This window comes from Filicampus tigris, chromosome 1 (genome assembly GCF_054856515.1).
Source record: "Filicampus tigris isolate MCC_2025a chromosome 1, RoL_Ftig_1.0, whole genome shotgun sequence".
NCBI lineage: Eukaryota > Metazoa > Chordata > Actinopteri > Syngnathiformes > Syngnathidae > Filicampus > Filicampus tigris.
The window spans coordinates 18052110-18071500 of NC_141217.1; the positions used below are offsets into that span (position 1 = coordinate 18052110).

General features: G+C 42.0%; 3 protein-coding genes across 6 annotated transcripts; 2 read left to right on the plus strand and 1 right to left on the minus strand.

The window, feature by feature from the left end:
- The first annotated feature begins 1055 nt into the window (after nt 1-1055).
- Nucleotides 1056-8606, plus strand: LOC147153072 (sushi domain-containing protein 3-like). Its single transcript, XM_086023645.1, has 5 exons — nt 1056-1283; nt 2942-3136; nt 4071-4218; nt 4304-4426; nt 4534-8606. Exons 1-5 carry the CDS (start codon nt 1214-1216, stop codon nt 4742-4744), a joined length of 747 nt encoding a protein of 248 aa, XP_085879771.1. The 5' UTR covers nt 1056-1213; the 3' UTR covers nt 4745-8606.
- mul1 (mitochondrial E3 ubiquitin protein ligase 1) lies at nt 3963-14077 on the minus strand. 4 transcript variants are annotated; one of them, XM_086023611.1, is made up of 5 exons: nt 13915-14077; nt 10700-10817; nt 10518-10605; nt 8823-8943; nt 3963-7751 (listed from the first exon to the last, which is right to left on the minus strand). In XM_086023611.1, the coding sequence occupies exons 1-5, from the start codon at nt 13950-13952 to the stop codon at nt 7022-7024; spliced, it is 1095 nt and encodes a 364-aa protein (XP_085879737.1). In that variant the 5' UTR covers nt 13953-14077; the 3' UTR covers nt 3963-7021. The 4 variants fall into 4 exon arrangements, with proteins under 4 accessions (XP_085879737.1, XP_085879758.1, XP_085879751.1 ...); XM_086023632.1 differs by lacking the exon at nt 13915-14077 and adding an exon at nt 11920-12059; XM_086023625.1 differs by lacking the exon at nt 13915-14077 and adding an exon at nt 11849-11958.
- A 1392-nt stretch (nt 14078-15469) lies between these two features.
- fam43b (family with sequence similarity 43 member B) lies at nt 15470-17526 on the plus strand. The gene has a single exon (XM_086043409.1). It carries the CDS (start codon nt 15666-15668, stop codon nt 16656-16658), a length of 993 nt encoding a protein of 330 aa, XP_085899535.1. The 5' UTR covers nt 15470-15665; the 3' UTR covers nt 16659-17526.
- Nucleotides 17527-19391: the final 1865 nt, after the last annotated feature.

A 19391-nucleotide genomic window follows, 5' to 3' on the forward strand; every position in this document is an offset into this window, starting at 1 on the left:
CCTGTTTGTTTCACGAGCATTACATGCGAAGAGACTTCTCTATGCCTTGTTTCATCACCCTGTTCATTCTTGTGATGCCACAAAAACTCTGTGGCGGGTAAGACAAGAACAGTGGTGGGAAGTTACCGAATACTTGTTATAATTGAGAAGAGCTTTCAGGCATCTGTACTCACTCGCTGAATTTGAATTACTAATATGACTTCCTACTTCTTACTTTGTCAAAATAGGCTTTTTAGACGTTTTAACTCGGATGAAACCACAATGTAAAAAAAACAACAAAAAAAAAACAAGAATTAAAGTCAGCCGGGGTGGAGACCTTGATTGGTTGAGACCTGGGGATTATGTCAATTTGGGGGGAAAGTGACAGCAGTGATAACATGAACAAGGAGAATGAACGATAAAATATTCTTCATCCATGACTTTATCAAAGATAATTACTTGATTCGTGGCGAATGCGATGTTTTGTGCATCTGAAAAAAAGGACAATTTCTGGCATTCTAAAATTCTCAGTCTGGATGGATGGATAATCCAGAAAAAAATGGAAACAGGTAAGGAGTATTTTTCTGTTGTTATCCTAAAATATTTTGATATGCTGTTGGGTCCCCAAGCCCCCACCCACCCCCCTCCCAATTATTTGTACCTAAGTAAAAAAAAAAAAAAAATTAACTTAGCACTTGCCATTTCTACTTTTTCCTGAGTCCTTTTTTTTTCCGTACAGCTACAAATTATTATCACTTTTCCCGTCTCTGGTAAGAACCAGAACTCACAGTTGTTCTTGATTAGGATTTTTATCATGTTGATCATATTTATCCATGTTACACCCAGTTTTGCATTCTGAAGAAGAAGGCTGTATGCTACAACACATCAGTGCAGAATGCACGACCCTCCCTCCACAACTGCACACACGCTCAGGCTGTGTGGAAGTATCACGGCTGGTTTACAGAACGGTGCAACAACAATACTAAATGAGGAAAAAAAAAAATACAAATATAAATAAGAAGCGAAGAGCTGGGCAATGCATTGCAATTGACCTGACATCTCGACACAGAAGCTTGCAAAGTGCCGACCCAATTTTCTCCCAAGTGTCATGCTGGCGTCACGTGACAGTTGTCTCGCCTGCAGGTCGTGCTTCTTCCTCTTCACTTGCTCACTTGTTCAGCGTGTGGTTGGTGTGCAGGTTACACGGGCGGAGTGACTCGTTTGGAGCGTCGTCATGCCCTTAGCTTCGAAAGCACACGAGTCCAGAATGGATTTTACGAACGGAACTGATCAGAACAGCCCGGGTAAGTTATCAAAGTCTACAAGTTGCCCTTAAATAGCCTAACGGATTTACCTGGAGACGTTCTCTTATATTTAAACACCTGTTACAGTTACACAATAAAAAATAGTTCTCTTTTAAATCAAATAATTGTTGTTGGGTTTTTTGAGTAAATTTAGGCTAAACAGGGGTGGCAAACTGACTGTTATCTGGGGGGAAGGTAGTTTGCTCCAGTTTGACGTACAGTTGAGACAACGAAATGTGCACTGCTAGCCTATTTTTTATTTGATGACGGCACATGCAAACCTTCTGCACACAATTTTTGATTTGAAAACTTTGTATTTCAATAACAACTGTACAAAACGGTACATAACACGCATATCAAAGATGGTCTTACAAAATATTTAACAACATGATCACAAAAAAAAAACATTCATACCATTTCCTATCGCAGACAGATAACAAAATAGGACCCGACTGATGAATCAACCTGCCGATTATATCAGCCGATTATGGCCCTTCAAACATCGGCCAAATGGGCGATTGTTTTTAACTCGATGTACTAAAACAAATTCACAGAAGTTATACACACGTAACATTGCCTCATTATTTATTACACAAAATTCTGCAACATAATATCGTAAATATACAGTATGTAATGAAGTTTGTTGATAAGGTCGTTCCATGGACCTGCCATTCAAAACAAAGTATATCTTAACTTTTACAAGCAATGCTTAGAGGAGCAATGCAAGTTGTGCACGTACATGGATGTCACTATTTTACACGCAACCTAACGTCATAGTTTGTTGAAAAAAAAAAAAAAGGAAGTTACATACTGTAAATCAAACATAAATGTGTTAAATGTGACACTCAACTACTGGTAACACAAACACACATATGACAAAGATGAATGTCCTGATAACTAGTGATGGGGAAATATATATACTTATGAGAGAGAGAGAGAGAGAGAGAGAGAGAGATTTTTTTTACCCCACTGCATCTTTAAACCAAGAGTGCCATCGAGAGGAGTCAAACATTATCACAAGTGCTTCATGAAGCTTCATTTGGCCATCAATACCAAGTGCTAGCACAACACTGCACAATAAAGCACAGTGGTGGGTACATCATCCTCTAGGGCTGTTTTCCTTCAGATGAAACTGGGGCCTTAAGGTTGAAGGAATTATGTAATCTATCAAATTACAGTCCATTTGAGCACAACACATTCAGACTTCTGCGAGAGAGCCTACGAGAACGTCTGTTAACATCAGTTAAAATGCATCGTTTGCGGTACGTTTTGGTGCAAGCTGATAAAGGAGCTGATAGGCTTAGTCAGCGTTGTGTCATCTCTCTTTGACAAAAAAAATGTATGCACTGCAAAATTTTTTAAAATCATTTCATATTGATCAGATTTTCTTTTTTCACAAAAACCTGACATTTGAACAGGGTTGCAATGTGCTGACGTTATATTTATGTTCACTCTATATAACCCCCACAGCGTGGCGACAAACGCTAACCTTTACAGTAGCAAAGTGTTGGAAAGCTCAAAGCTTTGTAAAGGCAAGGATCTGGTCGTGAATTCCAGTGGTCGTAATGTGTCATATAATGTCATGGCTTGGACTTAATTGGTTTCTTCTGGACTGGCCTGACTAATCTCCATAGATGAAGACTATGTGTCCTTTTCAGTGCATTTCCAGGCTCAGTGCCCAGCTCTCCCCTCACCTCGCTTGGGTACCCACATCATCAACACGGGCAACGGCCGCAGCGTGGGCACAGCCATTTCCCTGCAGTGCCCAACCAAACACAGGCTGGTAGGCGGTGATCTGAAGTGTGTCATGGATGCAAACAGCCCTCACTGGGTGGGGGAACACTCCTGTAAACGTAAGTTGTCAAACAGATATCAAGATGGAGACAGTACAGTAGTGCAGTGGAAGCGCCAAAGGCGATGATGCAAGATGCTATTAAGTTGAATCCTAACATCACGTATTTTTTTTTAGGGGTCGAACTGTCACCATGAAATTACAATCTTATAGTGTTGAGCTGAAAGTAATGAGAATTTTATCATTGTAGAACATTTTTAAGGGGTATGCAACTTTGGTGGTTCCACTGTACTAAAACTCAAAATGATGACCCTCAAATTAGTGGGCGTCACTTGTATAACTCACTTAAATAAAATAAACTTGGACAGAATGCTGACTAACAGTCGAATGAAGTGCTATAATAATGAAGATATTCAAAAAGTATGGCTCCAGGCTCCAACTACCTGGAACACTTATGGATGTGACTTGCAATAATGAACACAGTGTTTTGTAAACCACTTCTGTGAAACTGGTTAAAATTTGAAACAGAGAGAGCTCATTTTGGCCATGTCAACATATTTGTGTCCCACAAGCACAAATTATTTGTGTGTAGATTCCAGATTTGAACATAATTAGAATCACATTATGGATGTTTGTAACTTGATACCGCAACATAACTGCAATTGAGCAACTTTGCCGCTAGGAGAAGCTCTTACACTCACTTTGTCTTTGACCTTGCTTATTGGAATGCTAAAGAAAATCCCAACAGTTATCTGGTGGAATAAATTGCAGTTGTTGCCAGTGCATTTTATAAAACACTTGACTTATCTTTATGGCCACCCCTTTATCTCAAAATAAAATAATTTAATAATCATATATTTGGGATAGATGTGAAGTGGACAGAAATGTTGAAAACGAATTTGGTTTAATTGTTCTACTTCCTGTGACTCAACTTCTACAAGAGGACGGTACACATTCAGCTGTAAACATGAAATTTATGTTCTCCGACTCCCCAGCTTTGTCTCTGTACAAAGACGGTGGTTTCCGCGTGGCTGTTCTTGCATCCATTGTCAGCATCGGCATAATATTCATTATGTCCTTGGCGTTCATCACCTGCTGTATTTTGGACTCTGTCCAAAAATCCACAAGAAAAAAACAGCGCAGGTGAGTTTGTTCAAAGATTGTACAGGGGGGGTTTATTCACCTCTCAGTGTTGTTCCTCGAAAAAGTGGAAAACCTTCCATTGCAGGGATTCATTCAAAAGGCATTTGGAAGATGGCATGTCCTACTATAGCCTTGAAAGCAAATGTGACCGGGGAGAACATTTTTCACTGTGGGACACTAACATCCAAGAGAACCTCGTTGACAACAGGTGAGAACTGACACCTTTTTTTTTTTTCTATAATCAAAAATGAAAGAAATCCAATTGCCTTCAAAGATCCACACTAAATTACACTTCCATTTCCCCCGCCCCCACAGTCCTCCTCAATGGCTGACCTACGGTCTCGGCAACGCAAAGTCCCCCGCGCCTCCACGTCCCTCTGGACTCTACAATAACCAATATCCACTCACACAAAAATCGGATTGTGCACAGGTTTTCGGTCGGCCTCATTACATCACAATAACGTCATGTTCCAAATGTTCAAGCTCAGGTCCGGTTCAGACTGATTACGGCCAGCAGCGAAGCTAGTCCCGAAGAAAGCCTTGAATTCCAAATGAGTCCATAACAACAACGTGGGAAAACAGTGAACACTCCCGATTTGTAGGGATTTTGCACCAAGCCAAGAGTCGTTGACGCCGCTTGTAAAAACCATTAAACCCTAAACTATGAACTCAAAACACTTTCAAGAATATGTTCTATGCAGGCCCACTAGTTGAAAAAAGGCATCATGATTAATATGAAATATGAGTTAAGCAGCAAAATCCAACCTTCAGAAGTGACCATTTTGTCACTTCTGTCGACTGAAAATGACATCACAACTGCTCAGGTAAGCTGTTTTCTGAAGCTGAGCCGTGATTGGTTGTTACCTGAGCAGTTGTGATGTCATTTTCAGTCGACAGAAGTGACAAAATGACACAGCTTCAGAAAACAGGTGAGCCGTGATTGGTCATTACCCTGAGCAATTGTGATGTCATTTTCAGTGGACAGTAGTGACAAAATGGCCGCCCCCCAAGATGGCTAAAAATGGGTGAATTTTGCTGCTGAACTCATATTCCAAACGCATTATCAATCAGAATGCCGTGTTTCTACTGGTGGGCCAGCATAGAACATATTCTTGAAAATAAAAAGGTTTGGGTTGATTTTCCATGAACTCATTTCATATTACCCTTAAAAAATTAATGACTTATAGGATGATTTGATATAGAAAAAAAAAATGTCTCCACTTGGCAACCGCTCATTTTTCTTTTAAAAATACTGCACTTACTGTACCATAGCAGCTAGCCATTATTAGCGAATCAGCTGTTAAGTTCCCCCGGACCTTTCTCGCCATCATTGTGAAGTTTACAATTGTGTGGCCCTGGGGAATCTTGCGGCCCTGTTGCACCTCAACTGGACTCTACTGGACCGTCACTCTGCGACCAGCTACGAGCTGGTGGCCAACCTGAGCTGCTCCTCTTCAAACACTGCGACTTCGAAAGAGCAAGGTGTTTGGGTGGTGTCTTGGACCGCATTAGAGGAAGAGCACAAAATATGACAATAGGTGAGCACATCAGCAAGCAGTTGCTGGTTCGGTTCGATAGAAAAAAAAAATCATGGGTATGCGAGTTTGGCAGCGGTTAACTGTATTATCTGTGAAGAAAATGTACAAGCCAAAGATCAAATTCTACCATTTACTGGGTGCAATAGTGTACTGTGTGTGCCTTTTGTCAGTTACCCCCATCCCCATGCCTGAAATAGCTGTCATTGGAAGTGTAGATTTATGTCAGTTTATTGTATGCATGTATGCTGGCGTTGGGCCAAAAGCTTGTTCCTCCAAATTAGTCACTTTTCAGAAGACCCCCAAAAATGGCAAGTTTGTTCAACCATTTGCATTGCATTGTGAAAGAGAGAAAGCCATTTTCAACACTTTAGATTGGTCAGCAATGTGTAAAAATCACAACCATGCGTGTGGACTGACCAATAGTATACTTTTTTTGAAAAAATATGAAATTAACCTAAATGTAACTTAAGGTTTTGGCCCGACGGCAAAGATAGAAAAAGTCATCAGCCATTTATAATGTTTATAGTTGTAGTTTGCAGTGTGGACGGCACTGCAACATACTGGTAGCGATTACATCTGAACCAAACAGAATCATCCAAAATATTACTCTTATCATAATAGGCTAACGTTGCACGCCACTGCAAACGCAATACACATACTATCAAAATAGACTTATCAAATTCTTTACAAAACATTGTATTGTGTATTAATGCGCAACAGGTCATAATGGTCAAGTGTACGCAGCCCCATCGCTTCCCTTGCCTACAAAAGCGAGGGTGGGGTCTGCGGGACTGAGCGTATCTGATTGGATGCGTACGGGGTTCATCGTTCTGGACGACCAAAAGTGCCATTAAGTCAATAAATTAATACAACACGACAGTCGTTTACATGCCCCCTTGTTTTGATTGGAGAGTTATGCCCCACCTTTGCCAACTCTTTCCCTTTGGTACGTGCTATCAATGGTGACTGCTATTATTACTTAATCTTAATCACCGGAGGTCTTTCACTGCATTTCACACACTATTCTTGATCAGTATCGCCGCATACTTGTATGGCTTAAGGGTGTCTTTTTAGCGTAAAAAAAATCCTTGCGTTTGAAGATGCGTAAAGATTATTATGACTTCAGAACCTTCGGACATTCTCCCATTGCCCCCCAAATAAATAACAAACTAGTTGATGGAGGAAATTTAGTCAGGTGCCCACAGCCATGAAAAAAAAAAAAAAAAAAAAAAAGCTTTCAAGTTGAACAAGCGAGTCCGCCCGCATTAGATATTGTATATGAGCACCATCCTGTCTATCGTGGCCCTGCAGATGGGACACGTCTTTGGCTCCGGCAGCGCCTCGTAGCATCTGGTGCACGTGCACACGTGGCCGCACTCCAGAAAGACGCAGGAGCGCTCCTGGTACAAGCACACGGTGCACCTGCTGGCATGTGCGCCGCTTTCCTCCAAATTTTGCTCCCCCTTATTTTTCTTCTCTTGCTCCTCGAACTCCTGAAGCATGCGCTTCACGCGCTTCCTCTGTCTGTGGCTCTCGTACTGCTTCCACAGAAGGTAGAAGAAGGTGGAACAGGCAGCGAGGCCGAAGACTACGGTCAGAATCCTCCACAGTCTGACATCTCTCTCCTGCTTCCTCAGGAGGGAGTCGTAGTCCAGGCGAGTGAGGAAATAAGAGAAGCCTTGCTTGGGCGGCTGGAGCTTAATGACGTTGTTATCCAGCACCAGTTCGCCTACGCCCGTGACGCTGTCGCCCACGCGCAGCATCTCCTCGGTTTCGTGAATGCCTTTGGGTCGCTCGCCACTAATGAAGTTGCCGATGGCGCTGGACAGGGACTGGACCGCGGGGTGGAAGTTCTCATACGTGGTCTCCAGGTTCAACTCTGCGGCGTCAAGCGGGCGCATGATGCGTACAGTGGCGGCGACGCCGTCGTCGTGGGGGCCGAGTGCAAACGGAACGGTGTTGGTGCGCTGGTGGATGACTTTCTGGGTGTTGTTCCTGCACACAGGAGACTTTAATGAAACCGTATCATGCCGTACAACTAGGCGTGTAACGATTCCATGTTCACATTAGTGACGGGCAAATGAAGCTTCATGAAGCAATTGCGAATCGTGATCATTTTTGACACTTTGAGATAGGGATGGACAAATGAAGCTTCACGAAGCCCTTGTCATATTTTTTGCCTCTTCTCTATGGCACTCTTGGTTGTAGTGTAAATTGTATAAATTGCCATTGCTCTAGCTTTAAACCAATAGCGCCATCCAGAGGAGTAAAATATAATACAAGTGCTTCATGAAGCTTGATTTTCCCAGCACTAGTTAACCCATTCACTACCATTTACAAATTGACTTTTCACAGCCCAGCCATTCAATCCCAGAAACATATCTATATATATTTTTTTTAATTTCTAACGTTAGGGTAAAAGAGGGTCTGAAATTGTCTGGCAGTGAATGAGTTAACATGTTACTTGACCTGTGAAGATGTTTTCATTTGAAATAGCTCTTGATGTCAGCAAATGCAAGCTCCTTACGCCGCAATTTCGACAAATGACTATGTTCCGTTCTTTACAGCCTATGTAATGCATTGAAACCCTGCTGCGCATAATCATTCGTAACAGTTCGTTTTGACATTACTCTTGGAAAGAAAAATACTGTTATCATTGGGAGATTGGCCTCATAGATGACAACGGCATCGTGTTGGTGTTGGGCACATGACTTTCAACCTGAAGAGATGTCGGTTTCACTTTAATGTTGTATTTGTAATGTTTCTCTGCATTTCCGTTAATTATTGTTTATTGTATCCATAAAAAATGTGACCCAATTACAGGAAACAACAGGAATCTATGAAACTTCACCTGCAATGTCCAGACTCCAATTATTTGTTTCACTGTTGCACTGGTGAAATTTTGGAATAATAAATTACTCAATCAAATTCCAGCCAGGGATTACTTCAGATCAGATTGTTCAAAATGAACCAATACCATCCACGGATCGAATTCGATCAAATGAAATCGCTACACTCCTACTTCGAACGTGCAAAGACGTTTGACATGCTTGTTTGTTGACTTACCACAGCTGAGTGGTGCGGTTCCACACCATTTTCTCCTCCTTCAAAGTCAGTCTCTCAATGACACCTTTGCAGTTGTCAAGAAACTGGCTATTCAGAGTTTCCTTCACAGACCTCACGACACCTGCAGAGAATGACAGAAGGTACCGCGCTAGCAATTTGGCCTATTGACTGCTCGGTCAGTTACTGGTGGTGGCGTGTGTTGCCGTGAGGTCCGTGAAGTCACCGACTACATAGCGGCGTCGAAAAGGCTGGTGTTAAGTGGAGAATGAGGAAGTGAGTGGGGTGTGCGTGTGGCAGCTACATGAGAGTGAATTCAGAGAAGTTGGGAGTGTTTGTGTGGTCAACCAAAATAAACGAGAACAAAGTATTGACTCAGTGGCTGTCTGGATGCTTCATTGATGTAATCCTGACACTGCCATGTCTGATTGTCAGCAACCTCGATGTGTGTGAGTGAGTACATCGAGGAAATACAAAGAGAGCATATGAAATAATCTTTCAGCAGCATAAGTGGATATGAAGAGTAACCACATGTATACAGTACTTATTAAGACACACATTTGACATGCTGTAAACCTGTTTGAACAGAACAACTTTTGCAAGCATCTTGGCGTCACTGTTGGCCGAGTGCGACCGTTGGAGCCAGCCGACCTTCCTCCACTGACCCGAGGAATGCATCGTGCCGTAAAAAAGCATCCCTATAAACTAGGGCTGTCCCTTTTTCCAAATCAATTATTCCAACAAATAATTTTTTGTATTGAACTTTATTCCCAAATCTTTCTTTAATTACTTGATGGATGGATGTTTATTAATCAATTATTGCGGTTTATTTTGTACTGGTAAATGATTAAACAAAACCAAATAAAAAGCAATATCATGCAAGAATGAGTAGTCACCAACGACACTGAAAAACCTGAAAATTGAGAACTACTTCCTGGCTACTGATTAATGCAAAAAGCGTCTATTATGATATGATCTACACTTCTGAGGCTACTTCAGGTTCAACTACATCACTCACAGGTTATTCACACTCAGGCTGCAAATAATTATTTTCATACTGGATTAAGATGACTATTCTTTTTTCAATTAAAGTAATTATGATTCAGATTTGGTCCATAACAGGCAAAAATGTTGATCACTGTTTTCCAAAGTAAAAGCAGATATTTGCATTGCAAATATGGACATGAAGGACTACAGAAAACTACTGTTAGATGGCAAAAATCAGACGATTTGGACCATTTTATGTTTAACAATGGCTCCAACGATTACTCGTCATCAAAAGTCTAGTGGCTAGACTTGCGCTCGGCACAAAAATAGGGCCCGATGTGTTAAAATACGTGAAACAACAAATAAGAGATTGTGAAGCATTGCCCTAACTGATTACGCAATCAGTTGGGTAAATAAATCATCAGATTGACTGATAACGAATAATTTACTTTCAAGTAAATAATTATCTACATTAGCTGAACATTTGTTCAGCTGTTGTGTGAGTGCTGGCTGTGCATGATGTGTTCAGGGCAACTTGGGGAAAAAACGTAAAGAATCAAATAGAAATAAAAATCAATCGAATTGCTTCGATGGCTGTACCACTGCATGAAAAAAGATGTTCTGTGGTAAATAAAGAATGTTTGGACCAATTAAGTGAATTTAGAACATTTCTCGTGGCACGGCGGTTGGGAATCGCCAGTCTCAACTCACCCTCGATGACAGCATAAGGGAAACATCTGCCAGGTGTTTCAGACAGAATTATTTTCAAATCCTGGTCAATAGAAACTTTCTTGGCTTCCTGTGCAGAGGGGAGATTTATGTTGTGTGACACCAGTAATACATTGACATGATTGCGACACTGTGGTGGAGGGAGTGTTTTGAATGGGGCAGACCGTTAATTTGGTTACTGTCGCTGCTCTGTTCCTGTACACGTTGTAGAAGACAGCAGTGAGGGCCGAGCTAGTAGCCAAGAGGCCCACCTGTAAAGCTGAGGGATTCCAGTCCATGATGCTGTCATGACAGAGGTAAGAGCACACATTTGTGTCCAACTGCTCTACTTGCAAACACATATCAAATATGCCCATCTCTATCGGGGCATGGGCTGGAACTTCTTATTTTTCCTCATCTCACCTCCATGCCCCCATGTAAGAAACTTAGTAGCAAACTGCCAGGCTTCCCCTTCTGTCTCACTTTTTTGGTCATTGTTATTTTTCCACGTTTCACAGAGGTTGAAACTGTTAAGACTAATTTTTTGTTTATTTTTACTTACTTGGCCAACGAAGATGAATTTTGATTGATTCTTCTGATTATTAAGGGTGACATGCTGCCTGTTTCAAGGCTAATCAGCAGTCTATCAATTGAGTTGACTGGTTTTGATGTTAATTATGAATGTAAATCCATATTTAGACTTCTACTAAGTGCGACTGAAACAGAGGGTCTGACAAAATATTGTCAATTTATGTTGAACAGCTTCTAGACACGAGTGCAATACAAACAAGTAGCTTCCATGTAGAAGAGATTCTTCAAAATCTGTCTTTAAAGCGGGCTTTCATTTTTGAGCTGCCATGAGTTTACCTGCAATCTCGAAATGAAATTCCTCAAATTGACTGATGTTCCCCAAAATAATTGGCTTCCTTTCAAAAATCTGATCACTTCCATTTCAAGCAGTACGTCATGAGCAGTTGAGCACAATTTCGACGACCGATGACACAATTCACATTCACTACGTTTTACTCTTTGGTGACTCGTTACAAAATTCATGCGTCAGCGCAATGTGATATGGCGACGAGCAGATAACCTTACCTTTTAATTCCAATAGATACTGATGAAAGTTGATTCTCTTTAAAACAAGCGGTAGTTTCGTGTAGAATTGCCGCTTATGAACGTTTTGGTTTCACTTATATCTATGGGCTTGCTAGCATACATGCTAGCTCCTCGAATTCACAGTTTGCTCGCGTCACTTAAGACAGCTAGATTTATACGTTTCAAACATTTTCACAGATGAATAATGCTGAGACATTCCCCAGTTGTCGACATATTACCCGTATGAATCATATGTGCGACCCAGATGAAGTCACGGCGGCCTGCAGTCAGAGAAGCTTTGTCAACAAACCTTCAACGTCTTTGCGTTGCCAGATGCGTGTGACGTTTTCAAGTCATTACCATACAAAGGGGAAATGGTTAATTATTTGAAATTTTGCTAAAACAATCTACGCCGACAATATTTATGCCCAATGATGCGCATGTGCCAGCAAAAAAAAAAAAAAAAAAGGTTAAGAGTTAAACACGAAAAAAATACCTGGCCACCCTGCACATGCACTTCTTGCTTTTCACCGCTGGATGTCAGTGTAGTTATTTGTAACTGTGTGAGTGGTGAGCGTTGGACATTCACGCCTGGAAGCAGGAGTGGCGGGCCGCAGTCAGATAGATACATTTGGGTCCCTCCCGCATCCATCACTACATCCGGAATCCAGGAGGTGCCGCCGTAGGAGGAGATGACCTACCACGCCGGCAATGGACCATGTTGAACCGACTGAGGAAGTATGGAGTATCGACCATGTTCACTTTGCAGCACATAAAACAGAATTGTATGGCTGTCGCTTCATTACAGATATTTAAACTGTTAAAGGACCAGAATTGTGAATGTAGTGCGTTATGCACAGAGAAAAATATTCTGCAGTGATCCTAGCTTCTCTATTCTGCTTACAGCCCCTCTGGGGTCATACATGTATGAAACCCGGCTGTCATATGGTGTACTGTGATATATGTTGTACTAGACCATTTGTCCGTGGCATTTAGGCTCATCAACAGCATTTCTTAGCACCCAAACTGAATTTTAAAGTGAATTGCACTGTGGTATATAATTCTAGAGCAGGGTGAAAATGGCAAACACATTTAAATGTAAAATGTCACATGTTCTGTGTGTGTAAACAAACTACAGAGAGTGAGTTTCATGACTAATATTGCAGCGATAATACAAATACTACACGCTGTATGTTTGATCCATAGCTTTTGCGTCTCCCCTGGCTGAATGAGTCTGACATGATCAACCTGACATATTTGACCTTTGAGAATCCTTCTGAGAGGAAGAGGTGTGAACTTCTTTGTGACCTCAAAAACATCTGCAGGCTTTTTGCTGTTTTTGTGTGATTCAGATAATAAATCAATGTTGCATTATAGCTTCTACTGTGAGTGAAAGAAAACTAAAATGCAACTCTAGTTGTCGGAGAGATGCTAGTCTGCATTCTGACTACTATCAAGGTGCCCTCAAACAGATCACCAAACCCATGGGAAACTGAGCTCAGTGGCGCAGTCACCGTTTGCATGCTCCATCATGCAGACATCTCCTACACGCGGTGTGTGTGATCTGCTTCTCTGTGCACACTAAATTGTAAATCAATTTTTTTTAAATCTGTATGATTAAATTAAAAAAATAAAAATCTGATTCAGATTTTTTTCTGGAACTGTTGTTGAAATAGTTGAAAATGAACTTTTACTGATTCTTGAAAGTTATTTGATATATATATATATATATATATATATATATATATATATATATATATATATATATATATATATATATATATATATATATATATATATATATATATATATGGATTCTCTCAAACATGTTGTTCAGTAGCAATGTATTTTTTTATTTCTATTCTATTTAGATTTTCTTTTGGATGGCATAAAAGGAAAACCACATTACAGTACCCTTTATGATTCATTATTAATTCAAGTTTTACACAGCTAAGATAATACTGATGTAATGAAAAATAATACAAATGTAATGACAGATCTGTACTGTAAAATCTTATAAAGTCAAGGCTAGGTGGAATCTAATTATTTGTATTTTTTTTCCTCCTATAGTCACAATCATTGTTTGCATGACTTGTTGTTAATTCCGATTTCATCAATCAACATTCCTTTGTGCCGCAAAATCCAATAATACATTTTTTTAATGGCAATTTGGGCAGAGGGCTTTGCTGCCCCACACAACAAAGAAAGGATAAGGAGAGATGGCAGGAATCATCAAGCTTATTTTATACATACCATGTCATTTTTACAAACTTGAAATAAATCAATGTGAGGATAGCGTGCTTACCAAAGTGTTGATCTTGCTTCTAATCTTTCCGATGTCATGTGAAATTTCCTCTTTGATGCACTCGTGTTCCCCCAGTCTTCATTACTGTTCGCTAATTGGTGGATCTTCTTCTTTATTTGATCTTACAAGCTCGCATAATCCCTCAATGTGGTCCATCACTTTCCTGATAGAGGGGAGAAAGAAAAAAAAAAATGATTGAAAGTGAGTTGTGCTGAACGTGGCTGTCTACTCGTTACATCATGAACAGAATGAGGTAGCACCAAAATTATATCGGGTTCCTTCCACTGTTGATCGTAATTCCTCCCTCCTCATAACAAACATCAGCAAAAATATCTGAGGCCTTTCTGTGGAGAAAGTAGCATCTTCACCCTCGCACCAGACATAAATCAGCCTTCCCAGCAGTGGGGCAATCTCACAAGGCCCCTCTCATTGATTACATTGCACTGTTGTGTGATGAAGAGCCTAACTCAAAGGTGCCACCCTTGCTTCAAAGTAAAAGTAACAACCGCAGCTCCAAAAGTAATCTAATGGAAAAAACACATTTTGGAAGTGGGCGTTTCATGCCAACATGGTTAAAAAGAATGACGCATCGCAAATATGATAATTTATGAATTACGAGGAAATTATTTTTTCTCTCGAGCCACCACAAAATTGTTTCTTTGTGGAGTCTCTACTTTTTCATCTATAATACCGCCTCCACTGTTTGATGAGGATGACTGCGTACACAAAAAGAAACTTTCGCCGACTAGGCTGTCTGAATGACATACTCGCAATTGGGTAATGCTAATTCCACCTGAACAGAGCACCAATAGGAACAGGAAATCAGACAGACACACAACATAGAAATGACTTGAAAAACAGCACCATAAGGATTTAGGAAAGTTTTTTTTTTTTGTAATTTTATTAACCCTTTGATACATTTGAAATATGCATTCGAAAGACAAATGGCCTAGCGTCTCCATAGAGAAAACCATTTCCCTCATTATACCTCTGTCGGTACAAAACGATCATGTTTTTGAGTAATACAGATGGGAGATGCTTAAATCAAAGCAGCTCAATATATCTCGAATATAGTAGTGTATTGTCTGTGCTGTGAAACGCTTAATACAAATCTCCTTTACTGCTCTGCAACACACTCATTTGTGACATTGGTAAAACAAAAAAACGACAGAGAAAAAAAAAGAGAAAAAAACTGGACCATGACGTTGAAGTACTTAAACAGATATGTGACCTGTCACGATTCTTTGCAAATGTGTTCCTCTCCCAAACAAGAAAATAATGTTTCATGTTCTATCAAGCAGAATCCAGAAGTAGTCGCACAGCCAGTCATTTAACCCCCCTTGAGAGTTCCCGTGGGCGATGGATCCTCTGCCTCTTCTTTAGAGGAATCATAAATATAGTGATACCTCATTGCAGAGCTGGACAGCTCAGTAATGCTTCAGAGGGGATTCATTTGGAAGCCAAACAAAGAGGCGGGGAGGGGTGTGCATGCTCTGAACGCTCGGCTCAGCGCATCATGATGCAAACAGCAGAGGAGAAAGAAAGAGGAGGCGAGGGAAGGAGGAGCGAGCGGGCGAGCAGACTGAGCCTGAGCCGCGTTTGCTCTCAGTCGCTCTTCTGTGCTCGTCAAAGCAGCTTCTCTCTCTTTCTCTCTCTCTCTCTCTCTCTCAGCGACGCTGAACCTCCAGCTTTCTAGCCTGAGCTGAAAAGAGGCAACGTAGGGGCACAGGAGCTCCTCCTGCTGCCACACCATGCTGCCCTGGAGGAGGAATAAGTTTGTTCTGGTGGAGGATGACAATAAAATGAAAGCCAAGAGTCTGGGGACGGGACTGACCTACCACTCCATCCTCTCTTCTCTGCTGCGCTCCTGTCCTGACCTGCTGCCCGACTGCCCCTTCGACTGGGTGGGGAACATCTTTCATACCAAACGGCAGAAGGTGGAACTCAACAGAGAGGAGCCCGTGTACAATGTACGCTATCTGGGAAGTGTGGTCACCATCACAGCTAAAGGCGAAGGTTGCACCCAGGAAGCGGTGGCCAAGATCTGGGCCAAGAGCAGCTACGGCGAGCAGAGCGTCAAAATGAGGTTGACCGTGGGACCGCAAGGCATCCGCATGAGTGCCGACAAATCCGGGAAAAAAAGTCCCATTCACCTTTACTCCCTGAGCAGGATCACCTACTGTACAGCCGACCCGTGTCGGCCTAAGATTCTCGCCTGGATCTACAGGCACCAGATAAAGAACATGGCCATCGTCCTTCGTTGTCACGCTGTCTTGGTGAGCAAGGCGGAGAAGGCCCAAGCCATGGCGCAAAGCCTCTACCGGCACGCCACCTCGGCCTTCAGCGAGTTTAAACGTCTAAAGCGCCAGAGTGACTTCCGCCACTGCCAGCAGCAGCTGCTGGGGGAGGAGGCGGTGCCTCTGATGCCACTGAGGAGGCTGCTGAACGGCCAGTGCCACTACCGGTCACCCGCCGACACCCCTGGGAGCGCTACTCGTCTGTGCTCCATCACGGAGGAAGAGGAGGATGACGACGACGGCGGCGGCAACGACAAGGCGGGCGCCGAGCAAAGCCGGCAAATGCAGCCCACAAGGAAGCAGAAGGTTTTCACGACAAACACAGACCCAACTCAGTTACTGTCCCAGTTGGATCTCGGGGCCATTGCTAGACTGGAGCAGTGCCAAATTAACTTTGTCAGCGAGAGCAATAACAACACGTTCACATTTATAACCTCGCTGGTGTAATTGTGAGCAGAAAACAAATGGGACTCATTCTTCCCGGCTTCACTGAATATCCCACTCGGGCTCCCTCCTTTGCCCTCCTTGAAATGTATTCACCAGCGTCTGTTTAGCTGGCTGGTCTTCTGCGAAGGCACTTTGTGTTCTGGCCAGATGGCTCTGACGCTGGTGCGCCAGATTGACTGTCGCGAGTGGGGAATGTTTACAAGGAGAGTTGCTGATGCACACCCTCACGAGCACAATGACGAACGTCGCTCTTAGGCAGCATGAGATGACGTCCGGTCATGTTTTGATTACTAACAGACCTTTATCTTTGCTTTTTTTTTTTTTTTTTAAAGCAGGGTGTTTATATATTTGTGTCGTATTTCTAACGTGACAATCCTAACTGATGTTCAGAGTGCAGAAGTTTGTTACTGATTTATTGATGAGGCAGGCGATGGATGCAAGCCATTGATGGGACGTCTTAATTACTGCCATTTGTTAGCGTCCTTTTATCATTTATGCATGACGTGTCAACCGTAACCTTTCGCGTTGAGCTTTTGTCTTTAATCATGTGACACCTTCAAAGGGAACACTGTGATAAATCTGTGAGCAGGGATACAGACACACGGTAAAGTCCAATTTATGCGGTGCATTTTGACATGAGTCGTTTTCTAAGGCAAATTTTGGTCCGTCGTAATTGTGCTCTAGCTTGTTTCCTTCCACATCGGCTCTTACGTAACCTCACAGTTTGAAGAATTGTTGGGAATATGGCTGGAGCTGCTTCCCTTTTCATTCGGTCCCTAACGACTGACAGTATTGTGTTGTAAGAAATAAAGCTTTTAGAATATTTATTTTCAAAACATGATAAATAAAAAGTTGTGTATGATTTCTTGGTGAGCTTCAACAGATCAAGAAGGTTATTCAAATGCAACTCTGAATTTGCATGTTTCATTGTGTTAATCCAACACTTTAGGGACAAAGAACAACCCGTTTGCAACTACATATTGTATTCCCTGCGCTATTAAACAGTGAACTGAAATAATGCAAACAGAGATCGTCACTTGTAAATTGGAAGTCAGCTCTATTGAATGTAGTTTGATGGTTTCCCGCAAGTCCCTGCCGACTTCCAGGCCGCTCATGCTGAGGGGGGCAATTCATCAGCAGATTGAATTGTGCAGAGAGAGAACGTAAAGAACCTGCCACAGCAGTTCGGCTGTCAGGGTCTGACATCACAGATGTCTCCAAAACCAGGACGGTGACTCACCCGTCATCAGTTTTTACCACTAACATCAGCGTTTTATTGATGATAAAGCCTTGAAGCTATTGTTCCAGAATCTTGCACAAGCTGCAGGTAGACATTGCGCCTCTGTATTTGATTACGCTAGGTGCACATTATGTTCCCGGTGGCCACAGCAGCCCAAAAATCATTACGGGGCTCCCTTTCCCTGTCTCAGACCGCCTGCGTCATGTCAGATTGTAGTAGAATGTAATGCCTCGCTCGTTTCACACGTCGGGATGCGCATTGACTGAAAACACGACAAAAAGTGCATCAAAGGTGGCAGACCTTATAAAAACTTATAGGACTACTGTGAAATGTTGGGCAATACAGAATTTATACACTGCCTGTCCCGTTACAGACCGGCTACAGATTTTTGTTGCGGCCTTACATTGTCACGTTTTGTCGCATGCACTCCATTTTACCACGCTTCTCATCCGCACTGTGACTGCCGTGGACAATGTTTGGACAATTTCAAAATATGGCCCGGCATCCACAGTAATCACGGCTTGTAACATTTGCCCATCTCGTACCCCCGTGTTGTTTCACATCCCGTTTTTTTCATGGTGCCTGGGAACGTGGTTGCCATGTCCGCCGGGAGTATTAATTAAAGGTTGCTGTACTAGTGTCACAAAAGATACATTTCAAACCCAAACTACAATTTTCGAGGTTTCCCAGTCACTGTGGGGGCCAGACAATCTATCAACATGTCTACAAAGAGATCGTGCGCCATTCTTTTCATTCAGTGCGGGAGAAGAGGTGATCTTTTGGCAGGACAACTCGTGGCTGCTTTAACAATGACAGCGGACCTTGTTCAGAATACCCTGAGCATCTGACAGTTCCTGGCTGTGAAGGACACTCTAAAAACAGTTGCGTTAAAAATAACACAATTTTGGGTCAAAAATGGACCAATACACAAATTGGGTCAATTTCACCCACTTTCTTGCATTGTTTTTTACAAAACTACCTATTTTGGAATTTTCTGCAAAAACAACCAAGAAAGTTGGGTCAAATTGACCCAAGTTGTGGTTCGGTCCATTTTGACCTGAAATTGTGTTATTTTAACCCAACTGTTTTTAGAGTGAATGTACTAGAGCAACAAAAAACGGAATTTTTTATAACTGGTTCCCAGTAACTTGATTCTTAAAGCGGAAGTCAATGCAAACATTTTTTTTTCAAGAATATGTTCCCAGCAGGCCCACTGGTTGAAACACGGCATTCTGATTAATTTTGCGTTTGTGGAATATAAATTAAGCAGCAAAATGCACTCGTTTTTAGCCATCTCTGGGGGCGGCCATTTTGTCTTCTGTCGACTGAAAATGACATCACAACTGCTCACGACAACCAATCACGGCTGACCTGTTCTCTGAATCTGATTCGTGATTGGTCGTTGTGAGCAGTTGTGATGTCATTTGCAGTCGACAGAAGACAAAATGGCCGCCCCCAGAGATGGCTAAAAACGAGTGGATTAACACTTATTC

Coding starts and splice junctions, on each gene's coding strand:
- fam43b (XM_086043409.1), top strand. CDS start 15,666: ATGCTGCCCTGGAGGAGGAATAAGTTTGTTCTGGTGGAGGATGACAAT.
- mul1 (XM_086023611.1), bottom strand. CDS start 13,952: ATGACATCGGAAAGATTAGAAGCAAGATCAACACTTTG. Junction 10,606..10,699: donor CGACAGTAACCAAATTAACG/GTCTGCCCCATT, acceptor CCCTCTGCACAG/GAAGCCAAGAAAGTTTCTAT. Junction 8,944..10,517: donor CCCTTATGCTGTCATCGAGG/GTGAGTTGAGAC, acceptor CATTCTCTGCAG/GTGTCGTGAGGTCTGTGAAG.
- LOC147153072 (XM_086023645.1), top strand. CDS start 1,214: ATGCCCTTAGCTTCGAAAGCACACGAGTCCAGAATGGATTTTACGAAC. Junction 1,284..2,941: donor AACTGATCAGAACAGCCCGG/GTAAGTTATCAA, acceptor TGTCCTTTTCAG/TGCATTTCCAGGCTCAGTGC. Junction 4,219..4,303: donor ACAAGAAAAAAACAGCGCAG/GTGAGTTTGTTC, acceptor CTTCCATTGCAG/GGATTCATTCAAAAGGCATT.